This window comes from Apus apus, chromosome 3, assembly GCF_020740795.1.
Source record: "Apus apus isolate bApuApu2 chromosome 3, bApuApu2.pri.cur, whole genome shotgun sequence".
NCBI classification, from domain to species: Eukaryota; Metazoa; Chordata; class Aves; order Apodiformes; family Apodidae; genus Apus; species Apus apus.
In genome coordinates, this window is record NC_067284.1 from 16511785 (window position 1) to 16535229 (window position 23445).

Genomic DNA, 23445 nt, shown 5'->3' on the forward strand with positions numbered 1-23445 from the left:
AAAATAAAATCACCAAAAAATGTTTTCAGAATTTATGATCAAGACAAACCACCAGTAAATTATGCCCTGGGAAGTCTGATAGTATTTCCATCCTAGCTTTTATGTAGTTACTGTTGGTTGACATTTTCAATTTGAAAAAAAATAATAATAAAAAATTAAGACATTGGAATCTTTAATTCAATTAAAGAGAATTCAATACCTTCTACAATTCTATCGTCAATATCTTGGCCAGTACCATAGGATTCTGTCAAATACCTGTAAAGCAAGATAAAGTTACTGGTATCTTTCACATGTCAGGTTACATCAATTCAACAAGATTTAGCATGGCCAAGACCAGGTTGGATGGGGCTTTGAGCAACCTGGTCTAGTGGGAGTGTCCCTGCCCATGGCAGGGGGGTTGGAATTACATGATCTTTAAGGTCCCTTCCAACCCAAACCATTCTTTGATTTTACATTTGAGCACCATACTTACTAACTATCTAATAAAGTGAAAGCATATTGGTTACAAGTTCCAATAGCTTATCTTTTAAAATACAGTTTTGACTTATTTTTTAAAACAAAACTGGAAGACTTCAGATTTTTTTTCAATACTTCAGAACACACTAGAAATTTCTTCTAGACATGCATGTGGAAATTACACTTTTATACAAAAATAATTATTTTTAATTGTACAATCTGTATTTATTAATAATCTTAGTAAAAGCATGTTTCATATCTTTCCTGAAAGAAACACTGTTTCCATGCTTACAGCTTCTGTCTCCACAACTATCAGTGTTAATAAAAATCCCACATGGAGATGGTGAGATAGGAAATTGCAGGTGCCTAATCAAGGTGGGATTCAATTTAGCAACTGAAGAAAGAATTTGAAAATAAATTCACAATGTACTTGCTCCAAAGTTGCAGCTTGCTTGTTCTCCACCCCCCCAAGGCACAGGGCGTGCTTTCTGGAAATTCATCACTAAATCTGGGACGAGTTAGAAACAGTTCTCAAAAATGGGGCCTTCCAAAAAAAAAACTTCAGGAGCACTGACAGCAATATATTAGTACCTTTTGCTTTTTGATCACACAAGGGAAAAAGTGTCCTGCTTTTAAAACTCAATTATGTTTTCACATGGACTCTATGGGAGTGGGTGGTGGAGAGAAGCAGCAGTAGCATTATTTGCCTGCTGTGTAATCAGAAATTCCTTTGCCAAGAAGCAGAGGAAAAACCTCCTTTGAGAGCATTCTTCAGGAGATGTTCTCCCAATGCCTGAAGTCTTTTTTTCACTCTTAGCAGGACTTAAGTTAGGATGTTCCCTGTAAAAATCATTACCAGCACCTTGTAGTAACTCTTACAGCCATCTGTTAAGGGTTGCACAGGAACAGAGCAGAGCAGTATGAAGGACAGCCAACCAGCCATGGCAATTCTTCATGGGATGTGGAAGATAGTAACAATATTGTATATACATACTAGAGAACACATGATGTTGGAAAATGGAATTAAAAATGTATACTGGCAAAGAAGGATGGGGTGGGGATGGGAGAGTACTCACACTGCCTGCACTGTGCTTCCCTGGATAATCAGGCCTCCATAATATGGCCTCCATGTAGTTTAATATGCTTGATTTAGTATTGGTCATGCATAAACATCAATAAATAAATAAATTCTATTATTCAATCTTATTCAGTAAATTAGGGAAAGTTATACTACAGATTCTCTGTAGCGATCTCAAAATCAAGAGTTAAAAACCACGCATGCTTACGGAAACTTAGAAAACAAAGACAGGGAAAACACAGAACTGCATATTTATGGCAAAACCATAAGTGTCTTGCAAAACAAAGTGAAAATTCCTGGCTACATTTTTATGTACCACAGTACCAGATGTGCAATACCAAAATGACTGCATCATAAACCATAACTACTACATGTTGTCACTACAAGTGAGTTCAGGTTTCTGTGAATATATAGCTATTTCTGTAGGCTATCACATCAGCATTTAAGTTTAACCCTAGGAATTTCTGTTACTAATGTGTACATAGAAATACCTTACTGAATTGTATCTTAAACCTATTGGTCACTTTACAGTTTGTTCTGTCTGTACATCAACCAAATGCATCAAAGGAAGAGATTAATGGTATAGTTTTGTTCCAAAAGCACAAACCTCAAAACAAATTTAGTGTTTTCTGTCTTGCCAGCTCCCGATTCTCCAGACACTATGATGGACTGGCTCATCTTGAGCACTTTCATGTCACGGAATGCTTTATCAGCTTAGAAAGAAGAATATGTTAAATGTGACAAAAATTAATATTCAGGAGAGTTGCAAGCATAAAGTTAAGCTACTATATATAAATTAAAATGCAACATTTTCAGTAATAAAAAGGTAAATCTTTAAAATTGAATGCATTAAAGCCTGTTTTGCTTTAACTTGTATTAATAGTTGCTCACTCTCAAACACTGGCATGTAAAAGCTTGAAGTCCTTGAAAACAAAGACCTACTGAACTATATCCAAGACAATATAAAACAAAAACAACCACAAAGAATTAAATATCTTGAATTAACTGTATTTTAAAAAGTAACCAATCTTACTTTAAAATGTTTTTTTAAAGGGAAACTTTCAGTTGTACTGCATAGCAAGTAACATCTGACACAAGTAAACTTGGAAAACACGTGGGTTTCTTGTTATGCAACAGGTACTTAAAACCCAGCTATTTATACTTCTGATTACAAAACTAACTGCAACGTGGTGGCTTTTAGCAAGCCAAATGTTTATTTGTAGCTTCCAGTATTTTTTTTCTTAAATAAAGTGACTGAAATCAGGTTTATCCCATTAATAACATTTAAACACACTTCCTGCCTGTAACACAAGTATATAAAAAGAAATAGTGCATGTGCTCAGGCAATATAATAAAAGGCAAAGGAAATCATTAGGCTGAAAGACAATGCCAATGATAATTACGTTATTCTTCACTTGTAAAATTTGAATTTCTTTTTTTCTTTTTTTTCTTTTTTTAATGGTTGTAAATTATATTTTAAATGATCAGACATAAAATACTGGAGGTGCAGAATAATCTTAACAGGACTTCCAGGCTTGCTTATATCCAAGTTATTCTAACTGCATATCATGAATTAAAATATTTGCAATTGTAGCAATCAGTGTTTTTATTTTATAATACTAAAAGTAGATTAATTGCTGTTACAGATGGCAATTTATAGATAACTGCAAAATATTTAATGCTTGTTTCAAAAAGACAGATACGAGCTCAATACATACCAATAGCAAAAACATGTGGTGGCAATGTTCCAAGTGATCTGCCCTGGTACTTTTTAATAGTTTCTGAACAATAAAGCTTAGGTATATCAAAATATGGATTCACTGCAATAAGAATGTTGGCTACATAGGTCTGTGAAGGAAACAATTAATATAAAACTATTAAGATGGTATCCAACTAAGTGGTTAACAGCAATTTTATATTACTATTGAAGACTATAGTCTAACAACTACATTAACAATTCTCTCTTGCTAATACATATACAAGAGATATATTTTCAGAGTTATTATTATCTTCTCAGGACTTCTATGAAAAAGCACTTCTCAGGAGAATTTCCTAACCACTGAGCTGCAGAGTATGTCCTGAATTTGACCTTCCTCCCAGTCTCCTTTTAAATTATTTCCTATTGTCCTAGTTACTGGATCAAGGGTGACATCACAACTACCTCCTCAAATATGAATAAACTAAGCTCCTGGCTAACATAATGCACTGTCCTCCAGTGAGGAGGATAATTTTTCAATATCTAATGGATGAAACTCAGCAGGAAGGACTGACAGGATCCTGCCTGGGAACGCGCTCAAGCCAGGCAATAAAAGCATTCAGCTGAGAGAAATTAGCTATGGCTACTTCCACAGTGAGAAATACAGAATGCAAATGTTCTCTCACAGGAAGGAATGTGAAAAGAATCTCAAACCAAGACTGCTTTTTAACCTTCTTTCCATAGGGTAAGGAAGACTGAAGATAAGTTTTTTTAAGGTTTGTAAAAAAAACGGTCCTAGCTTGGTTATAAAAGCCAGATTACATAGAAGAAAGAACAGATGTCAGAATCACAGAAGAAAAAAAAAACAAACCAGCAGATTTGCAGGAAAAAGTGTGAAGAAAAACATAAATCTTCAGCTTGAATAACTTATTTGGTTTGTTGTTACTCAGCATATCTGTAGACAACTGAAATTTGGACACTGTCGTGATATGTTGATATGTGCTGGATCACACACAATATATTAATTTTCTTACATGTTTCTATTTTCAGCACTTCTTTCATGGAAGGAAAACATTTATTCAAGGGCTACAAGTACTAATATTAGTTTTCTTTTTAGTAACAAGACAAATACCATTAACCAGCATTAAACAAAAAGCAAAAAAAAAATATTTTTATTCAAACTGTATCTTAAAATTAAAAGGGAAAAGCAGTTAAACTATAAATCAAACACTTTTTTTTCTTTTTTCTTTTTTTTTTTCTCCAGAAAATACACCCACTCAGGACAACATATTAGTATCATTTGTTAACAATGAGGAAAAGCTTTATGAACCTAAATACTATCCTACATCCTACCCAGTTCAGATTTAGAATTTTATTTCCTTGGGTTTTTTTGTTCAGTTTGTCTTTTTAATTGTTATTTTTCCAGAACAGCATACAGATGACTGTTTTTTAATTTCTTTTAAAGCTGTTGCTTGATCTTGAGCCATAAAGAATTAACGCCTTTGAAAAGTTAACTGCAACAAAGGAAAGCAACTCTACTTACTTTATATATTTCTGTAAAAGGGTTTAACTCCAATTAATTTTAGAACAGCGTGGTAATAAAGAAGTTAATTATTTTAACACACAAGCACTTAAAAAATATGTAGAACTGTTTTGCATTATCACTAGCCAGCTTTGTATTAGGGGAAAAAAAATTTTGAAAAAAAGAAAGATAACTCTTCTTTTTCTTCTGTTTCACGGCTGTCAGTGTCCAGGCAGATGGCAAGGACAAAATGTAATTTAGTCAGAATTCATTAAGTACAATTAGGCAATTTGATAGTGATATAAAAGATTAAGATGGACATCTGAGCTAGGAGGTGTCAAAGACAGCACCTGTTTGCTTCGTTCAAAAATAATGAAGAAAGAAAACCACCTTTGTTAACAGCTACTCTGCTGGCAAAGTAAGTTACCTGTAGGAACAGACCTTTGTGATACAACAGTGTGCTATGGTTGCACATGGACAGTCATGTAGAGAAAAATCTGTTGCTCTGCCTGCTAAAAATTAGCTAACATTAATGTGATCATGTGATTCAGATGTCAAACAAGGTATAATGTTTTAAAAAAAAAAAAAAAAGGCCTAAGACCTCCTAACCTTCCAGTGTTACCATCTTTATTTACTTTCTATTATAGGAAAAAACAGAATTGGAAACACTTGCTTTGTTGATTTTTTGCAAGGATATCTATCATTAGACTGGTTGTCACAAGATGTAATACTTACATAAATTCTGTCCTTACTGTAACGCACTTTGATATTGTGAAGGAGAGTAGCTTCATTTAAATACATAAGGGAACCTGAAAGTAAAAGACAATCATAGACCATTAAAAGCTCAGGTTTATCTTCATATACAGCTGAAAAACTGAATCATAGCATTAAGGAGAATTTTACTTCCCCTCTCTTTGGTTAGAGTTTAATTCTATCAATTATTTCTTTAAACTGTCTTGATGCAGAACTGCTGACACAATTAAAGCTTTCAAAATCTTAGAGCTGCGCTTTACTGTACAACTGGAGTTACAGATAGTTGCTGAACAAAAAGTCAGACTCCAGGAGTCTCAACACAGGCCCTGCTCAACCTAAGCTCCCTTTTACTGGCCTTTCAAACACGGCGCATCTCCCTCCACAAACAGCCCGTAATCACAGAAACCAGCACATACCAAAACCCCAAACACCAACTGTTTCCTTCCTTCCACCTCCTCTCTCCAATCTCAGCCACAGTGTCCCTAGGGTAATGACATCTAACTGACATTTAGAATACCTGCTGGCTTGTGGTGATTTTTACATGTTTACATTCACTGATTCAATTGGGAAATACTGTCCAGAAGTGGCATCAGGCATCACTGCAACACCAGGCCCCAACACAACTTTTTGTTTCCATTCTGAATATTGTTGCTATTAGGCTTCCTCAAAGAAACTGTTGGGGAGAGAAATATTAACACAACTAAACCTAGCTTTATTTTTGTGCTTAGCTTGTTAACACTAACCAAACCAACTCTGCTGCAATGTGACAAGGCAGTGGCCAAAGGCAGTCAGTGGGCACCCACAGAATGCTTTGGGCTGTACAGATTCATATTCTAGCAAAGCTGGTCCTTGTTTTCAGCTGTAAAGCACTGGAAAGTGTTAGTAGCCTTAATTACAGATGTGATTCCCAGTTGCCATTGTAACAATATTAAAAACATTATCCCTAAACCAACTGAGGGCACTACTCATGACACAACCTCCATTTTCATATGCTCAGTCCTCTTTTTCTCACTGCTTAAAATTCAAGTGCATAACACTATTTTGTCTAGTTACAACTGACTGACTACCATATAGGTAAATCTTACAGTATTAGTGCCACTTAAAAAGCCATATACATCTGACTACTGTTGACAGAGTAAGCACTGTGCCTGTCACAGTAACAGCTACCCCACACCTCACGAGGGCCACATATGCATCCCCCATCTATGAACCAATGACGTTGTTTCCCAGGTTGGACTGATGCCCTTTCTTGTGAGCTCCAGCAGAGAAAAATGTATTCCAACTTATTTACATACATGTGCAAGAGGACTGCCAGTTTTTATGACTTGAAGTCAACCTGCCCAGCCACCTCACCTTGCAAGGACACCTGAAGTGTAAGCAGCTCTTAACATCTCCTTCAGTGCTTCTCCCGCCGAACCAAAAGATACTGGCAAAGGACAGTGGGAGCTTCTCAAGAGCATCTGTGTTTTCATTTTCAACCTGATATCCTTCCTTCTGCAGTGGATGGAGGAGTGGCTCTGCCTCCTACCACCGACACCAGCCTGGCCTCAAGCAAAGGCATGTTCAGCAGCCACTTGTAGCCTCCCTCTGGCTTGCATAATTCCACTGAATAACAGCCCTTCCTTCCCTTCCACGACTAAATATAGCTTTGCTTCAAGTGGTTGGAGCCATTCAAGCTTCCCAAAGGACCTTGCAACTTCTGGGTTGTTTAGAAGAAACAACCTCCCTCTGCAAAATCCCCTGCACTTACAGCCCTGCGTTGGCAGAGGCACACTAGGCAGCTTCAGCTTCACACCAAGCAGAAACCTCCTTTTGGATCACAGCAGCCTCGCAGTCCGGCCTGTGTGACACCTCCATGAAGCAGCAGGCCTGCCCCGATCTCCACAGCCATCCCCTGCCACCCCAGCCGGCCTCCTACACCAGCCCCTCACCACACGGTCACTGGCACCTGCCGCGACCGAGCGCAGGCGCCCGGCATCGCGTGGCAGGTCGTCTCCTCCGGCCCTGCCCAGCCGTAAGGGACCTGCCCATGTGCTTCCTCCATGGGGCTGAGAAAATGGCACCGGGACCACAAATTGCAGCTCTGCCTGCACAGCCCTACTTCCGCCTTCCCCCTTTTTAATGGGGTCATCCCAAGAGAAACTGACCTTACAAGGAAAAGAGACAGAAACTCCAGCTTCCTCTAAAGAAAGTTCAGGTGGCTTTCTCCCCTTGTATGCGTCTTAAGGGGGGCAGGGTGTAACTCTCTGAAGTTTGCTAATTTTTTAAGTTATTTGGACTCTCAGTATTAAGCTAAGAAACTACTATAGAGTAATTGCCTATATATACTTACAGAAATTATCTTCTTTGACTGTATCTTCATAAGGACCTCTCAGGGTATACAGAATATTTTATAGGAAACAGTAATCAGTTAAGCGGCCTAATAAAAACTTGATCATTATCTAAACAACAAAGGACCCCAGATTTCAGTGCAATCTCTGTACTCTTTGCAAGTCCTTGTTAAAGTAGTTTTACCTGCAGACTCGGTGCATAATGGGAGCTTGCTCCCTGAGGGAATGTCACCACCTTCACTCAAGACATGCAAGCTAAGGCTTATGTCAGCAACTTCAAAATGCATAATAAATAAATCATTTAAATGAGGCATCCATATCCAGAGGCAACGGAAGTCATCAGAGAAAGGATTCTGAATATTCATACAGCTCATGCCTAAATATAACTAGTGTATGTACGTGCCCTTAATAGTCCATATAGTTACTTAGACACACATACAAAGGTCACAGAAGTGAAGTTAGGCACTAGAAACTAGGACAGAGCATTGTCAAACTTACTCATGCTGGCTCTCCTGTGCACACAATGAAGCAGGCTTTGTATGGAAAATGATTTTATTATGTAATTGCAAGGCTCTGCATCTGCAGACTATTTTTTAAGTCTTATCTGATACCCTGTGCACCCCTTCATTTTTAAAAATTGTTTCACCCTAGAAATTAAAAAAATAATAAAATAATATTTTTCTTAGCCATAAAAAGTAAAAAATTCCACATAGGGTGACAACTCCCAAGAACTGCATGGGGTTAGGGAGGAGCAGAGAGGAGTGTTAATTACAAAATAAAAAAAGAAGCAAATGCTTTGTCTGTATTGTTTTCAACATTTACTAAAAGTGCACATTTGACAAAGGGCTTGATTCTCAAAAAGGTGTCTCTTGCAGTTAGTGCATTTGGGATACTGAAGACTAAGGGTGCAAAAAAGCAGTACTTCAGCAAATTACTTCCTAGAAGGGAAGTAATCACTGAAGCCTAGGTTGGAATGATAAGTGTAATTATTAACTAGTTTTTCAGGATTTTTCAAAACAGTATTATGAGGAGAGACTGAATGCACTTAGTATTTGATAAAATTTCCTCTTAAAGGTAAATTATTCTCAGCAGAAATGCTGACAGAGAAAGAAAATGAACTTGGGTTTCACACATTGAAGAGATAAACCTCAAGTAGTGAACAAAAATTCAGAACTCATTAAAAAGGTCTGAAAATAATGTTTGAGAGAGAAAGGATTACTGGGCAAAGCATTTTTAAGTTTTACATTTTGCTCTGTAAGCCAAAGAAGATATTTTTTCTGATAAGGCAACTGTTTTATCTTAATTTAATAGTATTTTGCTGGAATCTCAAATCATTTCCATAACCTTGTTCCAAATTTCAATTCCCTGACTAGGACTCTGAGGTGCCAGGAGGTACATTACCATAACCCATCATCATGGGTGGAGAACACAAACATCAGCTTTGCAAAGTTTCAACCTACATGATGTTTGCAAAACTATAAGCAACAGGAAGCAAGGCTACCAGCTTGGTTCTGCATGTAACAACACTGCAACATCTAAGTCAGATCAAAAGCCTCAGGTCTCATCTGCTTGCTCCTTATGAAGCAGCTGTAACAGCTGTATTTCCTGTCACTGGATATAAATACTAACCCCTATTCCAAAACAGGAATTGCAGTTAAATCACCTAAACAACTTTCAAAGCCCTAGCTTCCATATTAACTGAAGAACAATAGAAGATACTTCTGCCGACCATTTACAAAGTTATGAGTATTTTCACTAACCAGTAAACACCACGGGAAACTTAAAAGAGTTGCCTTCATAAGGTTTTCAGGACAGGAGAGTCTCTGTGATTTGCTCACACAGAGCACCAGCAGCAAAGTATGTTTCAGTTCCCTAAAAGCTAATCCCAGCACTTACTCTCCTTTCTTGGTACTCTCCCCTTTTTCCTCAGATTTGAATACTGTATTTGTTTCCACACATCTAACCAAAATATTTAACAAAATAAAAGCCCTGCAAATCAACACTGAAGATTATTACAAAAGTTCACCTCAAAACTCCTCCAGCAGCACTCCTGTATAACCTATTTCCATTTCTGGTGGCCACAATGGGTCCAAGATTCCCGTCTCCAGGTTTGGGAAAGTTATCTTAAAATTTATTTTCAATTACCTGTACTTCCACAGGAGTGCTATCTGGGAAATGGGTTACATGCAGGAAAATGCTGTACAATACAGCTGCTGATAAAGCAACAAATGCTTTTGTTGAACTGTAAAAGATATAGTTAACTCTCCCAGGGCTGAATGCAGTTGATCCTGATGTAGTTTGTTGACAGCTGATATGTACCTGAAGTCAAATAACAGTTGTATGTGGGAATAATGTAACAATGAGTTCCTAAAACTGAAACTTCAACTGAAAACCAAAAAACACAATATATTTCAAATGGGCTTACTTTAATAAATTTAAAGGACTAGTAGAGGTCATAGATAAATTCAAGCAAAGAAGCAAAATAAAGACTACAAGGAAGAAACAGGAAGCTTGTAAGGAAACAATATTCCCTTCTATGCATTTTGTTTTTAAATGCATAATTTATTTTTAAATTCATAACTTACAATTATCTTCTACATCCTTTTTGCTGTCCTCTTCTGCAGGAAACACTTGATTGATAGCAGCCTGGAACATCTATTAGATGAAAAATAGTAAGATTGTCAGAATTCCATTAAAATAGACATATAGTTCAAAGATTTTGATGCAATAAAAGGAGTGCACTGTAATTGTAATATTGCATAATAATACAAAAAAATAAATAAAAGATAAAAAATAAATACTGCAAAGGAAATGGCATTGTGAAGGACACACAACTTTCTCCATTTTGCAAAGAAGCACAAAGAACAAACCCCAAATTATTAGTGCAAAGGATTGTGCTGTCATTATTATATGCTGGTTTAAAACATTCCCACTTAAAATACAAATGTTCAATAGATAATATCCTCTGTATCCCCAAGTACTGCAGATTTGGTTATTGCTTGTTGTTTTGTTGTTCTTCAATAAATCAATATTAAACAAGACCTTCCTTCAACCCTCGTATTTCAGTTATACAAAACAGCTATTTATCAAGTGTTCATGTCCAGCTGGAAAAATTAATAACAAAAGCAACTCTGTTTCTGCTTTATTCTCCAGAAATCATAATGTATATTGTTCTAAAAAAGGAAGGGAAAACATTGCAGCACACACGCATCAGAGCATCTGCAAAAAAAAAAAAATATCTATTGTAAAGGCTTTGCTTTTAATTCTACTTTTTGTTTACCATAGTAATAGCCTGTTGGAGCTACCTATGAATGAACAAAAACCCTGTTGTACCAATTAAACACGATAGCTGCCATGGTGCTGCAGGCACAGGCTCCTTTTCCCCCTGGAAATGGAGACAAGAAGTCTAGTCTAATATTTGAAAGGCAACCAACTGGATATAAAGAATGATCTTAGTAAACAAACATGTTTGCTTGTTTAACATGGTACTCTGCAAGACAGCCCCATGAGAAACATCTCACAGGGAAGTTTAGGTGAAATACAGTACTTTCCTTCATCTTTGCTGCAGTAAAATGGACACAATATGTGAGCTCTTGTAGCTTACAGCATTATGAACTGCCAGAAATTCCCTTCAAGGTGGGAAGGGTTAAAAATGTCTCAGAACAGAACCAACTGCTGCCAGTCAGAAAACAGCAAGTCTACCACATCCCTTCCCTACAAAGTTACCATAAAGCATGCAATTTGTAGCCATAATAAATTTTATTTTGTCATTCCCTTATCAGGTTCTAATGCAAAAAAAAATAAGCACAAGAAGCCTACAGGAAATGGAGCTGCTCAATGACATTGGAATGTCTGAGTATCCATTGGACCAACTTCCTCCAAAATACCATTTATCAGGCCTTAGAGGAGCAGTGGAGAACCTGGACATCTTTATCTTCCTCAGAAAGTTGCCAGCTGCTATTTAGAGTTTTTAGTAGTGCAGATATTCCCCCTCTCGCCTCCCTTTCCTCTCTCTCATGATATAGCAGTTAGAACATAGCCCATTAATTTTCTCTGCAAGTTTGTCAATGATAAAGGTAAAGATACATTTGAACACAACATCCTCTCTCATAACCAGTTCACTGTGCATAAAAGACTGGAAAACTTAAAAAGAGCATGGCTGACTTCACAAAAATCTAACTTCACTTCTTGTTCTTGTCTGCTGATGTGTAACCCAAGTTAAACCACTAACAATTTTTTAAAGGAAAGAATGAACACAATAACCAACTATTCTGTAAAACTGTTCACACATCTCTGATACTTCTACATTTCATTGACCTCAAGCCAGCCATTCCCAATCTATCCCAGAAGACGAAGGAAGAGCTTTTTCAATGTCCTCACCACCCAGCCTTCTGATGCAAGATAAATTTAAATGAAGAAAATAATTATAATTCATGCTGTATTATGTCCCCCTTCACTTTTTTCATTCAATGTGAATTGTGAAGTAATTTCTAGAATATTTCAGAAGTGATAAAACAAATAAGCAATTTGAAGAAGGCTTATCTGAAAGCTTATGTTTTTCTGCTGGACTTTTTTAGATCCGAACGTGAAGCCTAATTTTAACTAAATCAACAAAGAATTTTCATTCCTGTATGCCACAGCTGGATGTGCCATGCTCTAATTACTATTAAAATCTAATATATTAAATTAGAGAATGGGCAAAGTATTCCAGGTCTATCAATAAAAAAAAACTATCCAAATAAATTCTTCACTATGTTGTTCCATTATTATTTTTTTAACCTTTACTGTAAGAAAAAAAAAAAAACCAAACACAAACTTAAGGTGTTCATTTGGTGGAAGACTTTTGCATAAGACATAGATTAGGACAAACTTGTTCCAAGAAAATGTAGAGGATAATAATCTTATCAGAAACTAAAGTGGTCACACAAAGCAAAAGAGAGGTTTTACAGATTTTTATAGGGTTGTTTTTTTTCCCCTCTTTATAATGAAGCAGCCCTTGAAATGCAATGGCAATCTTAAATATTCTCCCAGAAACTAGATGAGTGAAAAAAGATATCTTTCCATTCAAGTAGGATCTTCTTTCTACCATGTAATCCAATACATGTAACCATGCCTTCCTTTATACCTTCCAGATACAGACAGGAGACACCCCTACCATCAGCTGTATTTCACAAACCAACCTAAAGCAGTACAAACTGTGCATAAGACAGACAAGAACATGCCTCATTCACAGAAACAAGTTGCACTGACTGCTAAAAAAATCCTTAGCTTGAAACACTGAACTTTGGACGTTCTGATCCTTACTTTCAAAGTACATTTATTCATTTATACTTAAGCCCAGGGAAATACCTTTCTGGTTATTCACAGCATACCAGAGCAGGTGCCCCATAAAGCCCTCCTTGACCCTTCAGACCTGGCGCAAAGCCATAAGGTCCCTCTCATTGACAGGAAAGGGTGTCAGCAGGTGCCTGCAGCACCCCACGCCCTCCCAACAACTGCCAGAAACTCTCTACTGCTAATGCTCTAGGAAAAGCCTGCCCCCTGCTCCTCAGTGCCACAAGGGTCCTGGGCATCTCAGGTCAAGTCCCTGTGAGGTATCTCTTCCTAATCTCTTCACTGAAATTTGTTACCTCCAAGAAAAGAGTAAATTCCCCATCTGGCAATTTCACCGATACCTGCTTTCTCCCTGTTATAGCACCAAACAACATAGCAAAATATATATATATGCAACAGGATCTACGGTTAGGTTTCCCAGTGAGTTCAGAAAAGTAGTCTCCAAGTAGAAGTGTGAATGCAATACTAGTTGAGTTTAACAAGTGGCTGCCTTTCTACCTGCCTCCTTCCTTGTACACCAGCATGTGACTGCTGGTGGGACACAGGTCTGGTTCAAAGCCCATCCTCAGGGCAATGCTCCAGCCCCAAGCGGGACACCACAGTCATCAGCAAACCCCTCTCCAGTTTCTCTGCTTTCTTTCCAGTCGTGGCATTTACCAGCCTTGCAAGCCGATGATCTAGTTTTTGTGGAGCAGGTCCCATCATGTAACACATGCACCCTGTTCTGATAACACGCTCCCGCAGCTTGGATTACCCTTCTTTGTACAGCACAGGTTGGGTGACTCAGATCCCCCCCTCTCTTTAAACATCCAGCCTCTGCACGGAGATGTAAATGCTTTGTTAACTATGTATGGGCTGCAGGACTCAAAACTGCTATTGCTGGTTTATAAGTAAATTGCCGTGTTAGCCAACTACCTTCACCCCATCTGGACTGAGTAAGTTGGTTTCATAATACAAAGCAATCTGTGGCCACTCTGGCCCCAGGTCTTCCATCCTCCTGCCACTGCTTGCTACCATCCTGAAAACTTCCCACTTCTTCATTTTTCAGTTGGATCCATTCTCTGACCTCATTTGCTGTGTCATGCACAGCTCAGTGGGCAGAGCTGAGAGATGTCACTCTGTAACAGCAGAGCTAGCTATGGGCGGGGAAGGGAGGGAAGACTGAGACATCATAAAACTGCTGCCTTGCAGCATTTATTGCAGTTATTAACAACCTATTTTAATTAACCATTAAGTGGTATAAAAGGCAACAATCACACATATGCATACACATTTCCTTTTTAGCCTGTGATCTCTGGTAAACTACCAGCATCTACAGAGAATAGATATGACATAGTAATGACCCAGATTAAAAAATAATAATAAGTTACAGTGCCCGGATATGTTTACAAGGTCAGGTTACTCCTCTCCTCCCTGTAATTATCACGGGCAACTCTGGAGGTGCTGGATCACTCCTTAGTGAAGAGCACTTTTGAACTATCATTTGAGTAAACAAAGTTAATAATAATGGGTATTGATGCTGACTACTTCAAATTAATGGTCTAAGCACACATGAACAGAATATTCTTAAAAAGACAAAAAACAGTAAGAAACATTTCACTATTAAAAGAAGTCAATGACACCTTGAAAAGACTAAGAAGGTAATAAAGAAAATGCTTTATCTGCCTCTGTTAATAAAAGGAAGTTTGATAATTAGCAATATAGGACCATAATCTCTATGGTATTTAAACATCTAACTGTGAAGTATTCGTTTGTTTAAGTGAGTGAACATTAGGCCTGTAATTAATTGATCTGCTTAATTCAGCAAAACAGCTAACAGGAGAATAACAAACTACTAGACAACAGAGATTGCTCCTTGTGAATCATGAAGCAAAACATCTGTATTTTAGGATCATATTTTTGTTATATTAAAAAAACCCAAAACAATACATGCTCCCTGAAAGGAGCTTATATGAGAAATAAATAGCAACTCAGGAATGTCCTTATTGCCTGTTTCTGTTTCAATATACAGACTTTTGCTCTTTATCACATCAGAACCCATTGGGGATATAAACAGAAATAGAGGAAGAGGTCTAAATCATTTAAAGGTTACTTAAACCATAGGTTTGGAATATTTGGTATTTTCATCTGAGTAATTTTCCTCTTCTGCAAACTGAAGAATGCATACCACTGTTACTAAACCTACAGACTTTATCTCACGTGCACAAAATATCAAAAATTACACTTGTTTTATCTTTCTAAGGAAAGCTTAGAATGAACTTCCTCTCCAAGACGTAGAGAAAAGACATTCCCCCCGAAAGGAAGAACTGCTGCATAACCTTTTGACCTGTGACAAGGCATTCCCTATTACTGTTGATGTGAAAAAGAAGTTACACAAATAATTTTGTCTTTTCCACACATGAAGACACACAGACAGGACAAAACTGTTAGAAAGGGCACATATCACATATTCACTAAGACCAAAATCACCACTTTAAAACAGTGTCTGATCTTATCCCAGTTAGTAAACACCAGGATACTTGCCATCTGAATTAGGATAATTAATAGATACAAGGTACCTCCTGTAAAAACTGATATTTAATTACAAGAATCTCAAAAATGTAATGAGAAATGAAACAGTTGAAACACACTTAATAGGATGAATGAGGACTTAATTTTTCAAGTTACATTTATTTTGCCTTTAATTTGATGTAGTAATTCTACAGGACCTTTGTTTGAAATCATGTTACTTCTCAAGGTTCTTGAGGAAAGAGGATTCATGTCTTTATCTTCATCAGCCTTACATTGAAGTGTCTAATCTAAACCAAAGCCTAGGACACCTCTATGCATTTAAGGGGAAGAAGAGAAGCTAATCTCAACAGCAGGCTCTTAACCAGTCTCTAATTTATAAAAGTAAAGTATACAGTACTGAATCAAAAGGCTACAGGGATTCAATCCTTCTCTCCTTCATGAGCACATATGCAACATACATGCAGATAACTGACAGAAAGCACGGACAAGATCTTCTCAGTGGGATGTTTCATTTTCAACGTGAGCTAAAACTAAACAAAGATTCTTAGCCAAACTTGGAAAAACTGTTTTCCACTCATTCACACTTGTGTGTAATGATATTGGCAAAGATCTGATCTACAGGTAAAATGGTTTTGTAAGATTTTTCTCCATCTCTTTGTGAGATACTTACTTTGCCTTTCTGATTCAAAGGTTCAATAGTTAAATTGTCAGGGCCAATGTCCACAATCATCCCCATCTGGAACCCATCAGTTGGGTGTGGAGCCCAAACGGGCTTCCCATCCTCCATTGTGGGAGCTATCCAGTATTTCCTGTAAGGAAAAAAAAAAAATTAACAAAAAAATTCATATACAAACATAGTATGCTAGTGGGATTCACTATACAGACTTTGATTTACTATGTTTATTCATATTATTTAGTGTGGAAGAAGCCAGCCTGCAGACCAGAGCCAGCCTGTCAGGACAAGACTCTTCCAGCCTTTTTCCAATCCGTGACGCTTTGCTTACAGAGGACACCCTCAGACTTGAGTATGGAGAATATTCAACAGCAGATTCATTTTTGAGGACACCACAGATCTGAGGATCCTGCAGCTCTTTCCCCAATTTCCCTGGCTTGTGAACCAAAAAGGGAGTCTACCTACAGGACAGATTCAAAGCTAAGACTCTACTAGGAGTGTGTATATACACGTACATGTAAACAAATGTATAGACACACATACATATATGTGCATGCAGTGGAGCACACAACTAATGGATACTTGTCTTCACCTGATCTGGTGTGAAAATACTTGAATTCCTTTAACAGGCACATGTCAAGGCATGTGAGCAGAAATCCAGCCTGTTGTCATTTGAGACAAATGAACGTCCTCACTCTCTTCACTTGTCTGGCCACATGGCTTTTAAATAACCTACAAATGCATTTGTTCACAATTGATTTATCATATTATAAGTCTTTGAGAGATTGACCTCTGATACTGTAACATTACAACTCTGCCTCTTAAGAAACACCAACCTTACTTTCTATAAAAATATGATATGAAAGTTGTTTCAGAGGAATTTACGATGTACAAGTTAAATAGATGCAAAGGCCAGAACATTCAAAGCTTAGGCTCCTCAAGTTATGCAGCTAAATAAGCTCCCAATTAAAGGAGCATTTGATTGCATGCAGTGCTCATTGAACTAACCAGGAAAGTTGCCAGGACTGGCACATTCTGAATGGCTAATGGTGCCATTTAAAATATTCTGAATTAGTTCTCTCTCTCTCTCTTTTTTTTTTTTTCTTCTTTTTTTTTTTTTTTTTAAAAAAAAACACTTTCTAGTCCTTAGCCTAACAAGAATCGGGAGTCCACACAGTTTGAAAGGCTCACTTGCCCTAGCAGTTTCTTACTCCCCTCCAAAACTCATTCACATACTAAACTGACATGTTTCAGTGATTTCAAAATTTGTAAGAAGTATCTAATATCACCAAGGTGTAACTTGTCCCTCAGCATGAACCAAAAGAGCCTGCCAAGGCTGCCAGCAAACAAAACACTGGCAGCAAACTCCAAGAGTCTGTAAGCTAGGAAACATGTCCCACATTTTTCTTTTGCCACATCAGAAGGAAAAAGGAGCTCCAAAGTTTCTCACAACTGGGGAAGGCTGCAGAATCCTTTGCCATAAGCAACAGCAAGGAAAAAGAGTCACTGGCCCACCAGAAAGCTGCACAACCATGAGCACAAAAGGACACCCTTTTCCCACAGAGGATCTGTCAGGACATGGCATTCATGACCTGCTTTTTTTGCTGCCTCCAAGGACTTTAGAAAGGTTTGAAGAGAAGGAAAAGGCCACTTTGAGACTGTGTGACCACTCTGAGAACGCTGCTGGTCTTAGCATCTTACTTGTCAAGGAATAAGACAATTTGCTGTTAACTTTAATATGAAATAGTAGAAGATAAAAAATAATTCTAAAGTAAAGACTCAGAATGAGAAGTCAATTATTTTTCCAATGAAGTAGCCTTCTGAAGAGACTTTTGAAAATAAACTAATTATAAAGTACTTAATTTAGTGTTGATGTCTGGGTTTGTGTTTAAGTTTACTCAATCAGGTGTTTTTTTCCCCCAAATGCAGTTCAGGATATAAGAAGCTCAGGAAGATATTAACAAATGTTTCTAATATATTATACTCATTAAATTCATGGTATTTAAAACATTCTTTTTAATACAGGAAAACTTGTGGTTTACTCTTCCCCAATGAAAGAATCATATTAACTTCTCTTAACTACTCATAAAAAGTTTATGTTCTAAAACATCAAGTGTCACATTCACTTCCATATACTTCAAACCTTTAGCCACATCCCATAAACTCAACAAAATGGCATCATCTTCATCATGTGTTGCCAGGATAATACAATAAATCCTGTAAAACAGCATCTATATTCATTCACAATTGGCTGTTGGCCACTTTATTTTCCTTGGGATATTGTAAATCAGAACCAGGATACACCACAGTTTTATGATTTATTTTTTATTATTATTATTATTTCAGCCAGATCAGAACTCTGAGCACAACTGCCACCACGAGCACAGCTGCTAAACAGCTGGGTTTATTTCTGGGTATAACCAGGCCTTCATTTCTTCACAAACCTATCACTTGCTTGTAAAATGTTAGTTCAAATTAATACCTACATGATATGTCACACAACCACTAAAAGCAAGGCCTGCTTTTACATCCTAAGTAGCATGGCCAAGGCTTTGGACACAACCATGTCACACAAGATAGAAACCCTGAAATTACTGCCAATCTTTCTGCTGAAAATTAGAATCTGACCTCCCCAAATACCTTCTGGAGGCTTCTGCTTTGCTCACTGACATGGGCTTTTGCAGTCTTATGTATTCTTCAATCTTCCTCATGGTTTATCAATAATTTTTGTAAGGGGAGCATCACGAGCTAAAAAAAATTGTCTTGAAGGACAGAGCAATTACTGAATTCATCCACTACCCAGAAATATATGTTTAAGAAAAATACCAGAGGTTTTGCAAGAGTCTAAGAATCCACTAGGTGAAACCATCTGAGAGTAGTAGTTATCCATGGGACAATTACTTTTAATAAATCATAGATTAGTTTGGGTTGGAAGGAACCTTAAAGACAATCTAATTCCAACCCCTCTACCATGGGCAAGGACAACATCTACTAGACCAGGTTGCTCAAAGCCCCATCCAGCCTGGCAAACAGTCTTCTGCCTGAGAAGTGACACAAAACCAGTTGTAAAATTTTAGTTTTGGCACCACTCCATCTCTGTCAGCTGGGACTCTGACAGGCAGCACATTAAAATTGGATACCCAAACTTATCAGGTCATACCTGCTCTATTATCTACCCCTCCATCTGATGTATATGCCATTGCCCTTGAGACATGCATGAAGTTTATTCCTGAACCAGTTCTTGAACAGCCAGTTTCCAGCTCAGCATTTTAAGATGAATAGAAACAAAAAGTTCAAAGTTCAACTTACTTATAGAAGTCTTTTAAAAAGGAAAACAGCACTTTTAAAAAACATTAAACTATGCTTTCCCAATTAAAGTGCACATATCAGAGTACAAATGGGGAAAAATATAGATTTGGATGGAGAACTGTCAAATCATATTTTCCCCATAAAAATACAGGCCCAGTCTGGCTACAGACCATTCATTAACAGCAATCAGCAGAACAAACTTTCCCATGTGCATGCATCTAAATCCATTCTATATATAGTCAACTTCACTACATTGTTGAAAGAGCACATGGTTTCCGAAAATTATGAAAGAAAAAAAGATACTGGACTTGTCAGTGTTAGGTTTATGGTTGGACTCTAATCTTAAAGGTCTTTTACAACCTAAATGATTCTATATTTCTAAGATTCATATCCAGGCTAAAAGCACTAAAGCAACACATTTGAGAGCAACACAAGGAGTCACCTGAATGATGCTTCCAAATAAATAAAGGAGGCCAAAATGAGCCACCTTCCACATTTCTATTTATATATAGGTATTCAACAAAGATGAAAGTAGTTTATTATAGTTTGCTAAGTCATTTTAGTCTCCACAACTAAGACTTATTCCAACACCAAGGAGAGAATTCACAAAGGTTATGCATGTAACTGGGAAGCCAGCTGCCCTACCCTCTTCCTACAGTCCGTAGAAAGAGAGATCCGGAACCCTGTTTGTCTCTGCCAAACAGGAGAGGAACACTAGTAAAACAAGCCTTTGTCTGAAGTTACTCAACAGCTATTCCATCAAATGTCAGATTTTTTTATTTTCATGATTGGCAAGCAGTAATAAAATTGTACTCAACACACTCAGCACTGGCTAAACACTAGGAAGCCAGCAGTTAAAAAAACTTGCAGGGCAAAACTACACTGCACTCCACAGATGACAACAGCAAGAAAAATACCTGCCAGCTCTTCTTTAATGTCTTCTGCACTATTATTTCCTCTTTTGTGGAATGTTTAATAATAGTGTTTCTCAAAAAAAAAAAAATTTACATAACACATTGAGTATATGAAACAACTACGAATTCCTCAGTTGAAAGTCATCACATTATCATCCCAATTATCTTTATTTACTTATTAATAATTTTAAAATAATATAATACATTTTTATTTTATAGGATAATCAAAAGGAAATCCAATACTACCATCAGATGAAAGAATTCTAGGAAGGCAAAACAGAGTAATGCAATTTTAAACTTTTGCATGATCTGATACTATTCACTATCCTATGAATGGTTTACTAGACCAAGGCACTGTAGTGATTGTTGAATTGACTAATTAAAACAAATTAAAAAAATTAAACTTCATTAAACAACTGGCTGTATCTCATGAGGTTGGCTAAATCCAAGGAAAATAAACTAGCCAGAATAGGTATATAGCAAATGATTGCAGTAAAAGTGGACTTATATAGGTTAATTTATATTGAAAAAAACTATTACTTGTGTGTTTAAAAGCTGCTCATAATTCTGCAGGTTACAGCAGGCACATGAGAATGCTTTGGTAAAGGTCCTGTAAACATACCGGACAGATCAGAAAGAGGAAAACATTAATACATTGTGGTAGCTTCCTCTCAGTTAAGTTATTTTTTCAGCCCTAGCTGATTGTTTAACTGAAACCTCAAAAATCAAAGCTTAGGCAGCATTCAGCACTCTGCTGCAGATGATGTACTTCAAAGGTACTGCAGATATAGTAAAGAGCATTGGGGGTTTTCTGTGAGCTAAATGCAATACAGTCATAACTGCACAGTTGAACTGAATATTAAACCCATTGAATTTTTATTTCTTATTTACTTTTTCTGTTTACTAAAAAACTTCTCTGCACTAACAGACTGTATTTTAGCCATACCAAACTGTAGTTTCTTCATACCTACTTATGATGACATCACCAAGGTAACTGTGTCAAGCAGAGACTTCTGCCAACTCAGGAAAGAAGAAAGTGGGCTAGAGTACAGCACAGCACAAAGGTATCCTCAAAAACAATTTGCCCTGAAAATGGTAATGCTGACATGTTAATCGCCAACACATTTTGTAGATATATGCAAGAAAAACAAAGAGCAATAGTTCACATACCTGAGAATTACTATACAAAAACATTTTTTAAAGGCTACATGCTCTGACTGCTGGAGACAATTTGAACAGAGCAGCTAATGAAATTATCTTCCTGGCATGCTCACTTTCTTGGATATTTTCTTGTATCAACAGGCTTTCAATATCGAGCTGCTAGAAACTGATTTCTGTAGTACTTCCTGAAGAATCACTCTTTTTATTTCGATTCACTTTATGTTTAGCAATCACATAGGAAATTCCTGCTACTCTACTGTTGGGTTTGCTACTCAAAATGTTTTTTCAAAAGACAAGCCAATCCCTCATGCTTAAAGCGGAGGCAAATCTCATTTCGTTTTCTCCACATTAAATATTGCAATTCCTGATTACAAAAAACCTGTTCTAAACCTTGGCACATCAAGCCTGCAAAGCTCTGTATGATTTGTCAAACACCTTCACCTGGAACATCCATGCTCCTAGAAGAACAATTTTATGCAGGAGAACAAGGGGTGTGGTAGGGATAGGATTAGTAAAAGACCTGCACAGCTTATTCTAAACCATCTTAGCTTCCTGTGTCTGAATTGCTGCTTGAGCTAATTCACCCCAGCTATGCTTTTGGCTTTGCTCTCTGATCCTGCCTCTTCCCCACTTGGCCACCTACAGAAATACTGATGTAGGACCAGGGATGGTCTGCGTACGAAGCAGAATGGTTTGGCTTGGAAGGGACCTGCCATGGGCAGGGACACCTCCCACTAGACCAGGTTGCCCAAAGCCCCATCCAACCTGGCCTTGAACACTTGCAGGGATGGGCCATCCAAAACTTCTCTGGGCAACCTGTTTTAGTGTCTCACCACACTCACAGGAAAGAATTTCTTCCTATTATCTAACCTAAATCTACTCTTAAAACCATTACCCCTTTGTACTATCACTACAGCTCCTCGTAAAAAGTCCCTCCCCAGCTTTTTTGTAGGCCACTTCAGACTGTAAGGTCTCTCCAGAGCCATCTCTTTTCCAGGCTGAACAACTTCAACTCTCTCAGCCTGTCATTGTAGGAGAGGTGCTCCAGCCCTCTGATCATCTTTGTAGCCCTTCTCTGGACTTGCTCTAACAGGTCCGCATTTTGAAAAAATACCTCCTAAAAAGAATCCATTTGTTAACTCAATTAGTGGTAAGAAATTTCCTTCACAGGAACTGAATGTTCCATATTTATCAACATTCTGAGAACAAGGTGTTACATACAGGCATTGTACTGTATGCAAGAACTCCTTCAGTTTTGAAATACATTTGTTTCATGCTCTTTCAAATTCATCATGTTTAATCAGTTCTCACTTTTGTATGTATATGCAACTTCCATGTAACAAAAATGTAGCTCACTAAAAAAGGATGAGATCATAAAAATGCACCTATCATAGGAAGCTTATCTAATTTAATTTGTACTTTAACTGAACAGATTTTTAAAAGGCCAAACGTCTTTTGGCTTTTGTTTAGTAAGTGCCAGGCACCTCAGTACTGCCTAAGAAACAAAAACAAATACCGCATGGCCAAAAAAATCTGCCACTGGAGGTTACAGTGAAGCTCCAAGAAATCCACAGGAAGGAGGGCCTGGGCAATTTTAATAAACATGAACTCCATGGGTATGGCAGAAGAAAGAAGTCCAAAAGAGGGGCTGGAAATAGGAAAAGATTGCTTATTGAACACCAGCAGAGGAGAAGCAGCTTCATGAACT

The 23445-nt window shown here is 37.4% G+C and overlaps 1 protein-coding gene across 6 annotated transcripts in view; it reads right to left on the reverse strand.

The window, feature by feature from the left end:
- The window catches only part of MYO6 (myosin VI), a 113693-nt gene that overhangs the window by 64313 nt on the left and 25935 nt on the right, over window positions 1–23445 (reverse strand). For 5 of the 6 annotated variants that reach the window (XM_051613938.1, XM_051613937.1, XM_051613935.1 and 2 more), the window contains exons 2-7: window positions 16351–16489; window positions 10421–10490; window positions 5488–5561; window positions 3253–3382; window positions 2142–2247; window positions 200–255 (exon numbers count right to left, since the gene is read on the reverse strand). In XM_051613938.1, the coding sequence (XP_051469898.1) occupies window positions 200–255; window positions 2142–2247; window positions 3253–3382; window positions 5488–5561; window positions 10421–10490; window positions 16351–16467 (553 nt within the window). In that variant the 5' untranslated portion in view covers window positions 16468–16489. Of the gene's footprint in view, window positions 1–199; window positions 256–2141; window positions 2248–3252; window positions 3383–5487; window positions 5562–10420; window positions 10491–16350; window positions 16490–23445 lie in introns of those variants that run through there. The other variant, XM_051613939.1, reaches the window with a different exon arrangement.